The sequence below is a fragment of the Leptonotus elevatus genome, chromosome 11 (genome assembly GCF_054856555.1).
Source record: "Leptonotus elevatus isolate MCC_2025b chromosome 11, RoL_Lele_1.0, whole genome shotgun sequence".
NCBI classification, from domain to species: domain Eukaryota; kingdom Metazoa; phylum Chordata; class Actinopteri; order Syngnathiformes; family Syngnathidae; genus Leptonotus; species Leptonotus elevatus.
Window position 1 is genome coordinate 6,632,951 of NC_141249.1, and position 16,669 is coordinate 6,649,619.

The 16,669-nt window shown below is 41.0% G+C and overlaps 1 protein-coding gene across 2 annotated transcripts; it reads left to right on the forward strand.

Moving 5' to 3' along the window:
- Window positions 1-1,074: 1,074 nt before the first annotated feature.
- mknk2b (MAPK interacting serine/threonine kinase 2b) lies at window positions 1,075-13,261 on the forward strand. 2 transcript variants are annotated; one of them, XM_086088850.1, is made up of 15 exons: window positions 1,075-1,235; window positions 1,742-1,971; window positions 2,283-2,373; window positions 2,500-2,601; window positions 2,689-2,786; window positions 4,445-4,524; window positions 4,680-4,750; window positions 4,872-4,904; window positions 4,959-4,976; window positions 5,184-5,239; window positions 5,438-5,533; window positions 9,151-9,345; window positions 10,032-10,196; window positions 10,283-10,323; window positions 10,408-13,261. In XM_086088850.1, exons 2-15 carry the CDS (start codon window positions 1,921-1,923, stop codon window positions 10,682-10,684), a joined length of 1,374 nt encoding a protein of 457 aa, XP_085944976.1. In that variant the 5' UTR covers window positions 1,075-1,235; window positions 1,742-1,920; the 3' UTR covers window positions 10,685-13,261. The 2 variants fall into 2 exon arrangements, with proteins under 2 accessions (XP_085944976.1, XP_085944975.1); XM_086088849.1 differs by having other exon boundaries at window positions 4,872-4,976.
- The last annotated feature ends 3,408 nt before the right edge of the window (window positions 13,262-16,669 follow it).

Here is a 16,669-nt window from a genome sequence, read left to right on the forward strand (position 1 = left end):
AAAACACTTCTAGGCCATTACATTACTACAACCAAATGTGAAACAGTAAGTACACCTGTAACTGAGCCTACTTTCATTTACCACATATCGATGTATTCTCCAGTTATATGCCGCATAACTTTTATATAACATTGAAATGTTCATTTCTGTACAGCAAATAAATATTAATTGTACTAATATTCATTTTTTCCCTTACAGCTTGTTATCAAATAAATTCCCAAATTCAATTATTAAGGCCAGATAAAACAAAATATATATTGCCTTTATTAATTTGCCATTGACTGTTTGGCATTAACTCTCATTTCTTCAGTTGCTTCTGTAGAACCAAACAAAAATAGACCAAAGTGAATAATTCTTCCCTAGCTGTATGAGGCAATATACAGTAATTACACACGAGTCTGCATGTGTGCATTGTTGTGGCAAAAGTCAGGGAAGCTGAGGCCATGTGCGTAGATACACTAAACCAGGGTGGTTCAATGTCCTTCTGATCAAGGCCATTCATTGCTGGGTCTGAGATCTCAGTTAGAACAGAAGGCAATATAACACTTATAGATGGTAACAAAGCACAAACATGTTTTTTTCGACATCTGCATCTATGACATTGTGGAAGAAAACAAACAAACAAACATTCTTGTGATATTAATGCTGGCATTGTCTCAACTAGTAGATCTTGTCTGTCGACATGTTGCACCATCCTCCACTCTCTCCTCCCCCTGAGCAGACACATCACAACAATGACGTGCTGGTTTGTGCTCCATACATCCTGTTGAACAAAACACTGCTATGTGGCTTCGCACCAATTCGTTCATATCAACATTTTCTCCTCTCCTAAGACCTGTGCATGTGTGCAGACTTCAACAAAGACTACGTAACGGCCTTCCAAATAAATATGCAACCATTTATTAATCTTCTCTAATTTAAAAAGTGTCTGTTTATTATTTCTGCTTCGTACAATAATTAACGAAGACCCGGCGATACGAAATGGTACGCGGCCATTAAGGCTACCTCTCGAAAACACGTGATCCTTCTAGCTTGCTGACGCAAAGTGAAGGCGTTAGGGGCGTGAATAAGGAGGAGTCAACCATGAGGTTATAAAAACGCTGCAGCTGCTACCATACCGCCACCTTCTATGTCCTTTCAATCGGCCTTATCCCCCCCACGACCGTCCTATGTGGCTGTCAACGCAGTGGGTCCGATCACGACGCTAACACTGGAGCTGTAAAATTAACGACTTGGTAAGTTCATATTTTCCATCTGACTCGATTTTTAAAAGTCTAATTAAAAGTACACCTGTTTTGCTGTGAATGCTAATGACATGCGCTACCAATAGTGCAAACTGTGTACACTGTTTATTTGGCCTTAAATATTATGCCTTGTTTCTTTTGCTAGAAAATGACCAGATCATTTTTTCTTGATGTTTTGCGTTGGCTACTCAAAACCAACACGAAACACTAAAAGCCAATTTTACGTCAACCCATACGCAGCTAGTTTTAACACGCGCTGTTTAGCTTGTGGAAGGCATTGTGTTTTAAAATCTACGACGTATTTGTGCCTACAATGTAATGAGTTTCAATGCAAATTGCTTGGGGTGCATATTATTGTCCGGATTTATATATTTCGAATACCGGTACTTGGATGCTTTATTAATCGTTGTTTTTCTGTATTTAAGATGTAGTGCCCTCTCTAGATACTGTACTTGTGTTTCTGGGGTAATCGCATTGCATTTTTCCGTTGTCGGCAGGGCTCTGGTTGAAAGCGCCGCAGAAAGCTGTCCAGCCCGCACCAGTGTGATCTCTTTGCAACTGTCTCAGAAACACCTTTGTTTCGGAGAAAGTGCAATCGGATAGGCCAGACACCACTGCCGCAGCCGCCCCGCATCCTCCAAAGAAAACAAAATAAAATCGCCCAAATCGAAGCAAAATGGTGCAAAATAAGATCACCGAAGTCACTGGATTCCATCGCTCTTTTAAGGTGTGTTAAGTTTGTGCGGGTGGGTGTTGTGATGGCTTTTTTTTTTTTTTTGCATGTGTGTGTGAGAGAACTGCCAACTATAAACAGATCTGTTCATCATTCATCACACTTTAATATATGGGGGGATATCAAGCTACACGAAGTAAGGCTTAAGTCTGTATGAGTGTAGTGTAATTTGAATTTTGAGATATGTATTGGAAAGAAAAGGGCCAATAGCTGCACTTGATTCTAGCTTAGCACAGCTGAGCCAAGAAGTTTGATCTATTGAGGAAGTTACGGCTGTTTGCTGATGTCAATATCTTACTTTCCAGGGCCAAAATCCTTTTGTGACAGATGACTTCACCAAAAATGGATCTCATCTTATTAATTCAACATTTGATTTTGATTCCTCCCCAAGGCATGGTGGGTATTTTATTTTATTTTTTTACGCTGGCCATCCCATTACGCTATCGTAATGTTATTAGTTGTGCAGTGACCCATTTGTAACAATTTCTCAGCTTTGTAATAATGTAGCTTCTTTTGTCACAGATATACCTTCCAGCCAGCCCATAGACATCCCTGATGCTAAAAAGAGAAACAAGAAGAAGAAGCGTTGCAGGGCAACAGACAGTTTCTCTGGACGATTTGAGGGTACGATCATTATGTGTGGACTGTGGCTTGATGTCAAATTTAGCCGCATGAACAGAATACTTCAAAACTTGTTCAACCTCTCCATAGATGTATACAGACTGCAGGATGAAGTACTGGGAGAGGGTGCCTATGCCAGGGTGCAAACATGCATAAATCTTATCACCAACAAAGAGTATGCTGTCAAGGTAAGACATCAGTCATGTTGTCCTATTCCATCCACTTAAGCCTAAATGTATGTTTATTATTTAAGTCACTTGCTCAAGGCAGTTTTGGTTCAAAAGTAACACATTCAACTCTTTACATCAGCTGCCGCATGACTCTCTTTGTGTGTGCTACTGCTGCTCTGGAATTAGCTGCAGTCAGCAGGCACGCCCCTTGCTGTTTTTACATGCATCTGGCCTATCACAGTGCAGGGAGGGATATACCCTCCCATTCATCCGACTCTTATTGCCCGGAGAGTTGAGAGAACATTGTGTGCTGCCAAAACAAAACCCTCTTATAGAAGAGGAGGGGTGTGGGTGGCGCTGGTTGGAGATTGTGACCCAGGGTGTTTACATGCTTTTATTCCGCTTTTTTGCTCTCTGCAGTAATTTTTTTTTTACTTTTAAGAAACTTCTTGATGAAAGGACTTCCTCTTCTAAAAACTGCATAGCCTCACGAGGAAGCAAAACATTGCAATTTTGCATTTTTTAATACATTTTACATTGACACAAATCTTAATACACAAGTCAAACTGGTCTCAAGCTAAATAATTGTGTTGGTTCTCTACAGAACGCAAACAGTATCCTTATCACAAAAAATGAATAATTAAGAAGACTGGGGGCAAGCATTTGGTCACATGACGGCAATCTGTTGCTGTTTACGCCGTGACGTGCTGGTGGATCCCCATGGGACTTTGTCATTGTGATGGAGGAAGCGTGTGGAGTAGGTCATTTGCTTGTTGAAGGGGGGCTCAGACTGCTCCTGCCAGATGTCCCGTCTACCCCCCCCCCCCCCCCCCCCCGTCGGGCGAGTTGCAAGTGTGGGCGCCTAGCGTCACAAAGTACAAGCAGCAGGCTGTGCGTATTTAACACCTGCTTGACTCAAATGGTTGTTTGACATGTATATTAGATATGTATGGGTGTTTGACTGTCCTGCTGTATGAACTTTTGTGCTGCTGACTCGGACTGAATGAGTGCTGGTGGCTTTAGAAGGCTCACAGCCCTCTTGTGTGTGCATTAATCCTAGACGCATGGCAATAGTGTGCTTCAAAAGCAACTGTAATCCAGCTACCAGGAAGAGACACATGCACAACATCCAAGCAAACAATAACCATCCAGGGCTGGAACATTCAGGCCTTTTGCTATGGTGTCAGCAGTCTATCGTTCTCTTGGCATGACGTTCAACTGATGGTGGCCCCTGAGTGGTTAATCCCTCCACAGCAGAGTGCAGTTATATTTAGAGAGCGTGTTTTGTTTTTACCGTCAACAGTTTGGGATTAGCCCATGGAATGTTTCAATGGAAGAAAACCCAAGCGCACTTAAGATTTAAATAAGACTGACACATGGGACTAAATATAGAGATGCGCTGTGACTTTGTTCGTTATCATGGTTTGGCTGGCAGCATTGAAAGTAGGTTAAAGTATCGTTGCAAGTGTGCCACAGGGTGGGGTGCCTTTTAGGAAGCAGGGGAATTGAAGGGCTGTTATTAACTTGGCACCACATATGGAACATGTAATCTACTCCCTGTAGACGCTCAAAGTTAAGCATACCATGCTGTGTGTGTGTGTGTAGGTATATGTCCTGTATTTTTAGCCACAACTTTCCATAGGAACCAGTCAACTGAGATCTGCCCTTTCTTTCAGATAATTGAAAAAAGACCAGGACACAGCCGCAGCCGTGTTTTTCGTGAGGTCGAAATGCTCTACCAGTGCCAGGGCCACAGGTAGTGATCTTAATCACCAACTCAACCAAATACAACTTGATCACTTTTGACTCTTGTTAATGGTGTAATTTAACACTTTTAGTACTACTAAAATGATGATGTGATGAATCAGACGACACTTTGCTTGACTGGCTTTACCTTTACTCTTTTCCTAGTAACATCTTGGAATTGGTGGAGTTTTTTGAAGAGGAAGACAAATTCTATCTGGTTTTTGAAAAGCTCGGAGGTCAGTGAAATTCAGCTGTTGATTTTATTTTGCCCTGCAAAACACATGGCATGTCCTTTATTTTTCTTTTTCTTTTTTCCCTAATATAAATAGCTAATTTACTCGTGTTCTCTCTCCTTAGTGTCGATTTTGGCACACATTCACAAGAGGCAGCACTTCAGTGAGCAGGAAGCCAGAGTTGTCGTGCAGGACATAGCTAGAGCTCTGGACTTCCTGCATAACAAGGGTGAGCACAATCTCAAAAATCCTTAACACTAAAGTTACAACAGACATAATATAACCTACCGGTAACATACTTTACATCTATTTTTAATATTCATTAGAATTATGATTTTTTTTTTTTTTGCATTTTGATATCCAAATGTTGAATATTTGCTTGCTGTTTTGCCCGTGATGTACTAACCAAAAGTGTGACTGTCTTGTTAATTTCTAGGAATGGCTCACAGAGACCTCAAACCTGAAAACATCCTCTGTGAAAGTGCAGACAAGGTGAGTCTGTGCAAATATTTTCTGTGTAGTTCAACTAATGGGAACTAGTGTGGCAATTCATAGATTGATAAGATGCTCTAGCATGGTGATTACAGGCCAGGTAAAGATAGTGTGCAAAGTGATCTAAATTTGTACTTGGGGTTTAATTGATTTAACAGGATATGAGATTGTTATTCTAATCTTGTATTCCTCTCTCAGATTTCCCCAGTTAAGATTTGTGACTTTGACCTGGGAAGTGGTATCAAACTGAACAGTGACAGCTCACCCATCTCCACCCCTGAACTCCTCACGCCTGTAAGTTCATGATTAACTTTATTTTTATTTTTATTTATTTTTTTTAAATCCCGTTCTATTAATTATTGTGGTCATGTGGCACAATAGTGGAGTGTGGCAATGACGAAGTATCATTGGGTTCCCACATGCCGTAATAGATTAAGTTAGATTCCATGGACCTATTAGATTTGATCAATGGTAGAGTACTGATACCCGGCCTTATTTCAAGGTACCGAGATGGCAGATGTTTTACGATCAGGAACTAGAAATTAGAAATCGGAAGAATAGAAAATTGCCATCAGTTTCATGCAGTTTTAAGGAAAAACGCTATATTGGGATATATAGTTCTCTTAAAAATAAATAAAAATAAACTGTCGTTTTTTTGTTTGTTTTTTGACGCAGGGCGTGGGTTCTATATATCAAAAGTACTATTGGTGAATACTTGATTTGAGTACTCGTACTGGTATCTGTCTGGGGGGAAAAAAAGTGGTACGAATATCCACATTGGATCCAACTTTGTCCTTTTGCAGAGTACCGGTACTGATGAAACAAAATTTAGTTAAGCATCTACAGAGATGCAAAGAGATAAATAAGTGAGTGTATATATTTGGCAGTGGATTTATTTGAGACAATGTGTTAGGGAGGAAAGTTTAAAAACAAAAACTTTGACCCACTTGTGAAACTGTGCAAATCTAATGTTGAGTCTTGGGTTAATTGTTGTTTTGTACCATTTGTACAGTTGCCTTCACCATGCAGATAGGCAATCGGGCTTTAAACTTCCATTATCAAGTCTAGGCTCCCTGCCCATTGGTCACGCTGGGTGGTGTTATGCACAGCCCGCTGATCTTTCATTGGCGCTTGACTGGCAGCATTCTGTTAACCTTATCACGTCCTGGTATCAGCAGTTCCCTGTTAGATATCCTTCAGTGTAAGGTCCACGTCCTACTTATCGGCTGTAAATTCTCAGGCACAAGAATTTGAAGTTATGATTTTTCAACCTGGCACCGTTTTCACAACAGAAGCAAGGTGTCCAAAAGTGGGATGTTTGCCATGTAATTGTTCTGTTTTTTGCTACGTGTTGACACAGTCTGAGTGTATGTCATAGATGGACAAGAGCAGATGAAGAGGGAGGGGAGGGGGGGGTGCTTTAACCTGCAGTTGTGTTTTCGGGGATGTTTACATTGGTGGTAACTTCAGCTTTCTATTGAGAAACCAGAGAATGGAGAGCCCTACGTACAATACATAAAAAAGAAGGGAAAAAACATGTGATCTACTGTACTGCAATGTAACAGCCTTGGAATGTAATGAGGCCGCAGAGGGAACTTCCAAGGCTATTTTGTGTTGTAGAAAAGAGTGCTTACAAAACCATGCACAAACCTCTGTCAGGCAGTATGGAGACAGCCACCCTCTGCTTATTTAATGCCCCATGGACCCAACCCTGCATTTTTCTAATGTTATTTATACAAAGGAGATCAACGAGGTTTGTTCTACAATGTTTTTGTCCCCCCTCCCATACCTAGCAACGGAGACGTGATTGGTTTAGAGGAGTGGAAGGGGGAGGGTCAGCCTGCTCATGCGCCTGAGCCAGTTTTTTTTTCTTTCCCTTTGCCTTGGTCTCAGGAACAATGTTATCTTATTTTCATCTCTATTCCGACTCATGCTTTATTTGTACAGTTGCTGTTGCGCAACATTGAGATATTTTTGCATCTATTGCATGTACTTGTGGTGCTATTTAGTATAATTATTTTCAAGGCTGTTGTGCCGTTTAGTTTGATTTTAGAATGCTTGTTATGTATGAGAATGTAGGTATGACTAACCTTTCTAGGAAAAGGCTAAAAATCTTTTACACAGAAAGCTCCACAAATGTCCAACATAAAATCAGAACGCCTGCTCAAATATCAAAACTCTCTTGTGCAGTATTAAGGAAATAGCAGGGACTGGAAATGTTGGCCAGAAGCAGCCCCATTGAGCCAAAACTGAAGCAGTTATGGCCGCTGGCCCATTTGCAAGTCCCTAAAGCCTCACCAGGTAATCTTGTTTACCAACATCAGAGGTGTGGAGCACGAGTGGCGTCATGATGGGCTGACTAGTCACATGCTCCCGGGAAAGCACCAGCTTGCCTTATGAACACAGCACGAAGAAAAGTTTGTGTGGGCGGTGGAAATACTGTGTGCGAGTTCAATGTTGTTGGCCTTGGTGCTCTTATTTCACTGGCCCCTTTTCTTTTCTGCTGCAGTTGCACATGGACCAAACAAACCTTTGGCATTTTCAGCTGCATTCTGTTTTTTTTTTTTTTTTTTTTTTTTTTTTTTGTGTCTGTGAGGCAGGCTTACCAGACATGTTGATGGTAGAAATGTGGGGGTTGGGATTTTCTCCTGCGACAGAAGCAGCTTTGTCTGTGCTCAGATTCCTGTGCAGCACATTTCATGACATAAATATGGAGGAGGAGGAGGAGGAGCTGCCGGGATGTTGTGCAATCGTCTTGCTCAATGTAAACGTGCCCCCTACAGTTGGAAAGCGAGAGGAGTTGTCCCGGGTTTGCAAACCAAAGTCAACCCAAAAATGTTTTTCAAAAGTGTTCTTTGCAGCCCCTCTACTGCAAACACTATTCTTTTCTGATTAATATGAAATAAGCTGCTTTATCCATCTCGGGGCAGCCATTTTAACACTTGCCGTCAACTGAAAATATTGGTGTTGCTCAGGGCTTAAGGTAACGTCCAATCACGACTCAGCTTACAAATATCACGACCAAACTCAGGAAACGGGTGAACTGTGGTTGGTTGTTACCTGAGCTCTGAGCAACTGTGATGTAATTCACTCGACAGCACGTGGAAAAATGGCCGCCCCCTGAGATTTTGCTGCTTAATTCATATTCTACAAATCCAGTATTAATCAGAATGCTGTGTTTAGCAGACTATTGAAGGCACGTAGAATATATTATTGTAAAGAAAATGTTTGGCCTAACTTCCCAGATATGCTAAAGGCTTACAGCTTAAGTGAATAGGCCAATGACTGAATAAGATGTATGTGATCAGTATTCCTAAACTGTCTATTGCGTGTATGTCACTCGGGCACAATACAATTTTTTAGAATGAAGATTCTTGTGAACTAGTGACCTGCTCCTCTTTGGTTCCATTAGGGGCACCATTTGGCGTTTAAAAGTTATGCAAGTGGTCAGGGCTCAGCCCAGTCTGTGGTTTTGCAGGACAGCCAATCCTCTTTGCTGGGCTCAGTGTTTGGCCTAATTCCTGTCTTGGATACATAACAAGGCAACGTCAAAGACCGCCTGCCTTTGCCCTCAGTCCACTGTGTACTCTGTGTGCAGCTGGATGGTCCAAGTTGTGACTCAATGTTCCTGCAAACCTGCCCCATTTGATGCTGTGCAGGGATGTTGCACAACATGTTTTTACTTGCCACACAGAGAGAAGCTGCGTAGTTCCTTTTTTTTAAACTGGCCCATCCTTCTAGAGGAGCATGTGACTCTCACAGATCTCCCCAGTTTAGGCCTCTAGCTTCAACACGAGGTGTCAGCTAAAATGAGGAATGTGAGGAGCAGCAGCGAATGAAAACACTTCACTGTTCATGTGTTCTGCTGTTTGCCAAGCCTGTGGCTAACCGATGCCTTTTCTTCCAATCAGTGTGGCTCCGCAGAGTACATGGCACCCGAGGTGGTCGAGGCCTTCAGCGAGGAGGCTACTATTTATGACAAGCGTTGTGACCTCTGGAGCCTGGGAGTCATCTTGTACATCATGCTGAGTGGTTACCCACCCTTTGTAGGCCACTGCGGGGGTGACTGTGGCTGGGAATTGGGGGAACCCTGCCACAGGTGCCAGGTGAGATTATGGAATAATCACTCAGGCTTTTTGAAAATGTTTTTGTTGTACAGATTTTTAGATTGACCAGATTTATCAAGTTTATTCTAATTGTACTATATATTTTTTTGATAGCTTTAGCGCTATTATGCTAGGCTATATCGGGTAGCGACGCGGGTTTCGCTTGCTTTTGTTCGCTGTGCAAATTCACGGGGCTTGCGTCAAGCCGAAGAGGGGATGCTCTGACAGACAAAAAAAAAAAAGTTTGAACATTACTATTCAATCTGGTGACCGGAGGTTGTGTTGCTAATTTGGTTGCCAGTTCAACAGCTTATTATCAAGCCTGTTTTGTTCAGTCCCAGCAGCTATGGGAAGCTGGCTTTGTCATTTACCTTGCGCCGGTCTGGTCCCACATTGTAACATTAGAAATGTGGCGCTAGAAAAGATCTGCTTGTTTGTTCTAACCGGCATCCGTAGCATTAAGCTAGTAGGACTACATTCCCATGATTCTTAGACAGAAACAGGAAGTAGTTCTACACATAAACATAGACACCAGCTGGCAATTAGATGCTGATGAAAATACATACACAAACATAATAGAAAGGAAATGGGTTTAAAGATAACCTGGCATCATAAATAAATACATACATATAATACACACTGTTGTTTTTTGATATGGTCAACAAAATGCTCTTTTCCTCCCGTAGAACACCCTGTTTGAAAGTATTCAGGAAGCAAAGTATGAGTTTCCTGACAAAGACTGGGCTCATATCGCCTCAAGTGCCAAAGACCTTATATCCAGACTACTGGTTCGGGATGCCAAAAATCGCCTTAGCGCTAGCCAGGTGCTGCGGCACCCCTGGGTGCAGGGGGTGAGTGTCCAACCACTATGCTAACTCTGTAATTTTGCTTATGTAATAGCGAATATTATTTTAATGGGCTTATCTTCTTTCTTAAGGGTGCATCTTACACGTTGCCTGCACCAGTTTTTCATCAGAGGTGAGGCAGTCTCTATGAACGTTTTTGATATTTAACACTTTTTTTATAGATTGTGAAACTCAAGTAATTTCTCCTGTTCTCCAGAAGCGGCAATGCGAGGGATCTAACATTCTTTGCGGACAAGGCCATGGCTGTGAACCGGCAGCTGGCTGAACAGGATGGCATGGAGGAGCAGCATCAGCTGGAGACCCCCTTTGTGGTCACCGCTGCCAGCGGCTCCTCCATGCGCCTCTCTCCTCCTTCAAACTCCAAGCTGGCCACGCGAAGACAGCGCAGCAGCCAGCCCAAGGGTGGCCCTGTCTCCGCTGCTGAACTCCGCCAGCTCTTGGCCCCTCTCGTTATTGTGGGGGACTGTGCCTGATTTTTGTTGACCTCAGACCTTCTGCGAAGATCGAAGACCTGCTCCTCTCCTTGCCTGTCTTTGACTCTAACTGGCCTTGGGCCCTCGCCGTTCAGGCTCTTCATGCCTCGCTGTAAGGGGACTTCTAAATGCCTTTTGGCCTTCTGCAGCATTTCTGAAGCACATCAGCCCAGGGCCTGCAAATATCGATGCACGTCCATGTTTTTGGGGAGGGAGGATAAGAAGTATTTTTGAATTTTAGTTTTTGTCTCCCCCCCCCCCCCCTTTCCTCTCAACACTTATGTTTCAAACAAAGCTCAAGACACCAAAGGACAACCTCTCGCGCTGCTCCCACGTTACAACTGCATCCACTGTGAATTTGGTTGTCTGGAATGTTCTCTTTGCTTGTATGTATATGCACAAATGGTCAATCTGCACATACATACAAGTTTATGCAATATGCCAAGATGAAGGTGTACATAGGGGGGTTGGAAGAGCTGTAAGCCAATGCTGTATGTGCCTGGAGCAGTTATTGTGTGGCTGGGGACTCTTTAAAGCTATTTATTTTCTTCTTCTTTTTTATTTTTTTTTCTTCCTCCACTTAAAGCCGAATTCAAAGTAGAGTAAGAGTTTTGGAATGAATTTGACTTGGTGACTACGCAATGAAGGCTCCAAGAGCAGAGAATGTCTACACTGCCAGCCATGATGTAATTAGTACAGTGGGGTTTTTTTTTGTTGAATTTTTTCTTTTTCTTTTTTCTTTAAATGCAGTTTGGCTCAATCAATGCTATCATGATCAGTTGCCATACTGTTCAGTATCATGTCTAAAGTATTACTAGTTGGTCGTCCCTGAAAATAACTGCATCCTTGAACAATATCTGGTATGTTGCTCAGAATGACCACAGTAAAATTATTTTTATTTAATGTAAAGAATTTGTGTCCCACAGCCACACTCGGCGCTTATGATTTCTCATTTTTGTACTTATTTTTATTATTTTTTTTTTTTCTCTCCCTCAAATATGCAAATCAATGTATGCAACAGCGCTAACCTTTTATATTTTTGAACTCTGAAGGTTAGAATTCTCTTTGCAGGGTTTGAAAAGCACATTTTGGCCACTGACCTCTGTCATTTAATTGAATACACTTATTTGGACCATCAGTGTTTTTAATGCGTTGTACCTTTTTTAATGAGATGTCAATTTCCAAACATTGACATAATTCACCTTTTTTTCCTCTCCCCTCAACAAACTAAAAAAAATTTAAAAAAGGAAAAACATTCCACAAAAACAAGCAAAAAAAAAGTCTTCCGCAAATGTGTAGCTGTATTATGTTTACCTTATATTTTTCCATGTTAAAAACTCCATGTGAATTTGCCACTTTTTATTTTTTTTATACTTGGTGATTGTCATGGAGGTGCTGTTGAGTTCAGGTGAAGCACCGGCTGTTTTCCTTCATTTTGTTTCATGTATGTTCTTAAGTTGTGACTATAAGAGTCGGCAGAAGTTTAAGTTGACCTGGAGCGTTCTTGCCCAGACAGATATTTTCTATTTGTTTTAATGTTCACGAGTTGGTAATTCTTTACTTCTCGAATGAAGTAGAAGTTCATTCTGAGACAGTGATAGGCGGTGAAAAGCGATGAGTTCCGGTTAACTAAAGAGTGTTCAAGTCATGACCTGGCACATTGAAACATGCGTCTGAACCTAGCAGACAGGTGCTGACGATCCACTACCAGCACTGCAGTAATGGTACTCTGGAAATGGTTGCCTTTTAGTAAAGGATCCAATCTGCTGAAAACAGGACACTGTAATGGCTCTCAAAATCACCTGCAGATGCATCATCATGGAATTTTATGTCTTACAATAAGACTTGCATTTGTATATGCAGCTGTTCTCTATCTGGGAAATTATTTAGCGAAACCTAAATGCATTAAGCTGATGATTAAGGCAACCCTTTTTTTTTTTTTTTAAACGCCTAATACAGTTCAGTAAAAAAAAAAATTGTCTCTTTGGAGCATCACATGTTTTGGACCGGGTTTGATGCATGCACACAAAGGGCCATACTCAACATCCTGACTGGTGTAATAAGAGTTCTTGGTTGTGATCATTTCTACTTTTTTTTGTTAAATGATAGTTTAAAGACTGTCTTAAGGGGAGAAAGTTCTATTCTAAGTCTGTCACTTTTTCGTCATTTTGATGTAAGAAATTGTTCTATTCATTCATGCGAAGTGTCAACCCTTCCCATAATTTGAATGTAGTCCACAGGCAAATAATTCACAATCCAGCAATACTTGTCAAAGCCTTCCTAAGTGAACTCAAAAGTGTGAGGTAAACAATTCTGCCTGTGGTGGAAAGAACAAGCCCTTGAGCTAAAGCTTGTGAGCCAATGCCTGGTTTTAGCACCATCTTGATGCCCTCAGGGGAAGAAGTTTGGAATAAATAAATCCGTAAAATACAAAACAATTTTGATTTAAGATAAGCACTTTACTGTACCATGTGAATGATTGCAGTTCACTCAAGGCAACACTTAAAACAGTTGTTCCAGAATTTTGTATTGTTTTTCTAAAAAAACAAAAAAAAAGCAATAAAATGCTTTTAATAACTCATGTGTCTGTGTGCTATTTATTAATCATTGTGCAAAATGATTTCCCGGAAAGTTCAAAGGAGTTGGCTGGAAATCTGATACTTGGCATGTGCTCCCTCCTAGCTCACCAGTTTCACATTAACTAGCATTATCTATTGACCAAGGCTGAGGCCATGCCAGCTGACTGTTTGCAGTAAATCATATCAGTCACATTCACTGATAGTTCAGCTGTCACGTGTCCTTGGCTATAAGTAAATACCAGCTCACTTTTCCCTTCACTCACTGAACTGGGTCGCGTCAGTCACCAGCATGCCACTGTGGGGTTTTCCACAGGCGGGCCTTACTGTACATGACTGATGCAACCTGCTGCAAGAGCTATCGCCTTGTGTGCTCCCTGCAGACAGGAAATGACTTGGCTACATAAGGTTACCTTGAATTAGCTTTATGTGGTTAAATGCAGTTGTTGAGAAGAGAAATATGGAATGCTGCTATAGGTTTATGTCCCAAATTTATCTCCCTGGTGTCATGTGACTTAGTGTTTCAAGTTTTAGGTGTAATTTTTTGGGAGGGGGGGTAAAGCCAAAGAAGCAGGCACCCATCACCAAAATTATTCACACAATTCATGTACTGTATTTATTTATATGTATGAGACCAACATAAATGAAAAATATAAATGTGACGGGCCGGATGTGTTCACGATTAACAAATCACATTCAAACACACGTTAGAGCAGTATTTACTTGCCACTGTTTAACAACCTCTGGAAATATTCCCCCCACCACCCCAAAAATAGTTATGGTGTTCTGGTAAGCTTCAGAGGGATCTTTTTGTTCAAAGGTGAAAGGAGAAGGGTTCAAAAAAATTCCAAGTCATTCATATAAATGTTTAAGTGACTCATCATATTACATATACACAAGTTGTTGAACCACTAGTTTTGAAATCAGAATTCAAAGATAGCAGCTTGTTCAGCTGTTGTTCAAGTTACTGTAAAAAGGTTTCATATATATATATATATATATATATATATATATATATATATATACACATAGATACATACATACATAAATACAATGCTATCAACGGTATTAGGCTTCTTATTACATTAACAATTTGAACATTTGTTACAGATTTTAGAAATAATCATGACATTTGAAAGTTTGAAACACGATTTGCTTTTCCCAACCACATAAAATGATGTGGTGTGAGTCATATCTGGTCCCCAGGCCTTGAGTTTGGAACCTGTGCCCTACAATAACCAAGACAAAGTCAAGACTGAGAACACATTTGCAAACTAAGTTTCCAACCAATTCAATGTAGGCCTATCAATCAATTATATTGACTGTTCATACAAACTTTCCAACCTGAAGGGTGTATACCTTATTATGAAAAGTTATATAACAGAAACAGTCCGGTATACACCGTACACATTGTGTAAGTTTTTTTTCTCTCTTAAGCAACATTGTCACGCCACTTATTGCGTAACATGTTTTTGGGCATTGCAAACTTAATAAATAGGACAGGAGGAAATTAACTGATGCAACAGCAGTGTGACTTTTGTATAGTCTTTATGGGGCGTGACTGAGCAGTGGACTGTAGTGTGTTGCCCTCTTGTGGACGTTCTTAGTTTCACAGCTAAACTCTTTGCGCAGGTATGTACGGATGTATACTTATCAGTGGGTGTAATGTACGTACTGTACACATAAAAATGCAGTGTATCATAATACAGTAGGCCTATTATGGATGCACTTTAATTGTGGGGTAATGGGATTTTCGTTGTGCTTAAAAAGGCAAGTGTGTATCTTAGGACACACCCAGCGCACTTGTGGCTAATTAGATAATTAAACTGTCCCTAATTGGATCGCTTGAGAGTGGAAAAGGCATAAAACCCCGCACATGGTTTGTGACATTAAAGTGAGCGGCACATAGGGATAGCAGGTAGGTATTCAATCCGAAGATGTAATTAGTTAACTTGCAATTTGAATATACACGTTTCTTTTAACCACGGTAAATCAAATCAATGTCTTCGCCTGCATGCGTTTGAAAAACCTATCGAATCGTGTTGGATAAATTGTTATTCATGAACCTACTCCCAAAGTTCAAGTTACGTAAATTCAGCTTTTGGGCATAATTTAAGTTTGCTACTCAAGTTGCACTTAATTTGACCTTTGAACTTTTTAAATGCACATGTACAACTGTTCCATGTTTTAGTGCTTTAATACTTGCACAACATACCTAATAAAGAGCTGAACAGCAGTCTCAACATGAATAGAATTGGTATCTAGATCCTCTTCATGTGTCGTGAGACCAAGTTGATACTATTGCTAGGCTTTAAACAGGATTTTCTTAAAGGGAAGCAGCCCCTGATTTGACCGTGTCAACGGTAAGTTAACAGAGACCGGAAGAGTCACAGAAAGTCAAAATGGCTTTCATTCAGCTCTTACAGCAAGCTGTGCAAAAGAAGGCTACTGAAAACTTGGAACTGTTTGGCATGTACATTGAGATCAAACTTCACCTGTAAAGGTTATGGGGCACTTGAGGTTCACCTTGAACATGTACCCAAAAGTGGAACATCCTTAACTTTGTGTGAGTCATGCTTAATTTAAAAGGTCACTGCAGTAATTGCCTAATACTGTGCATGCTTTTCTTACAGACTTGATTATCAGAGGACTTCCAGCTCCTGTGAAATAAATTGGTTCAAAACAAGTGTCGCTTATTTAAAACACGCACACACGTTTGTTTTGCTCCACACACACACACACACACACACACACACACACACACACACACACACACACACACACACACACACACACACACACACACACGTTTTTCTATATTTGAGTGGCCATCACACACTTGCCATTTGTTTGTCGTTCTACGAACCTTGCACGTCTGGTTGGGTACATATTTTATGATATCCGTATAATGCAGTAGGAAATTCTGTTTTTAAATTTGGGGGGCGGTTGTAACAACCCGTAGTATGGCACTGCGCCACATGGTGGCGTTGTTTTGTTTAGTCGCGCAGAGTTGTCACTTTTTCATTTTGCCTTGCTGAGCTGAGCGGTCATGTACCGAACTGTATGCTTTTCTCGTAACGTGTGATAGCGCTCATACTATTTATTTCTCTTTCTTTGGTCTTTTAATAAATCAGGACAGTCAGCCTATTTTTGCTCCCTGCTTGGCTATTTAGTAGTACCCGTCGATGGCTGTACTCGGCCCAAAACAAAGACGTGTTACAGGTTTAAATTAAAGCTTTGAAATTAAATTGTTAAAAGTTGTAAGAACACTGCGGTCAAGCCAATTGCTAGCTCGCAACACACATTCAATGACGAAGTTTTTTGTTTTATTTTTCCCATCGGCCCGTGCGAACCTGACGCTTCATGACGTCACCCAAATAAACACGCGAGAGCTGACGCGAGATTTCAT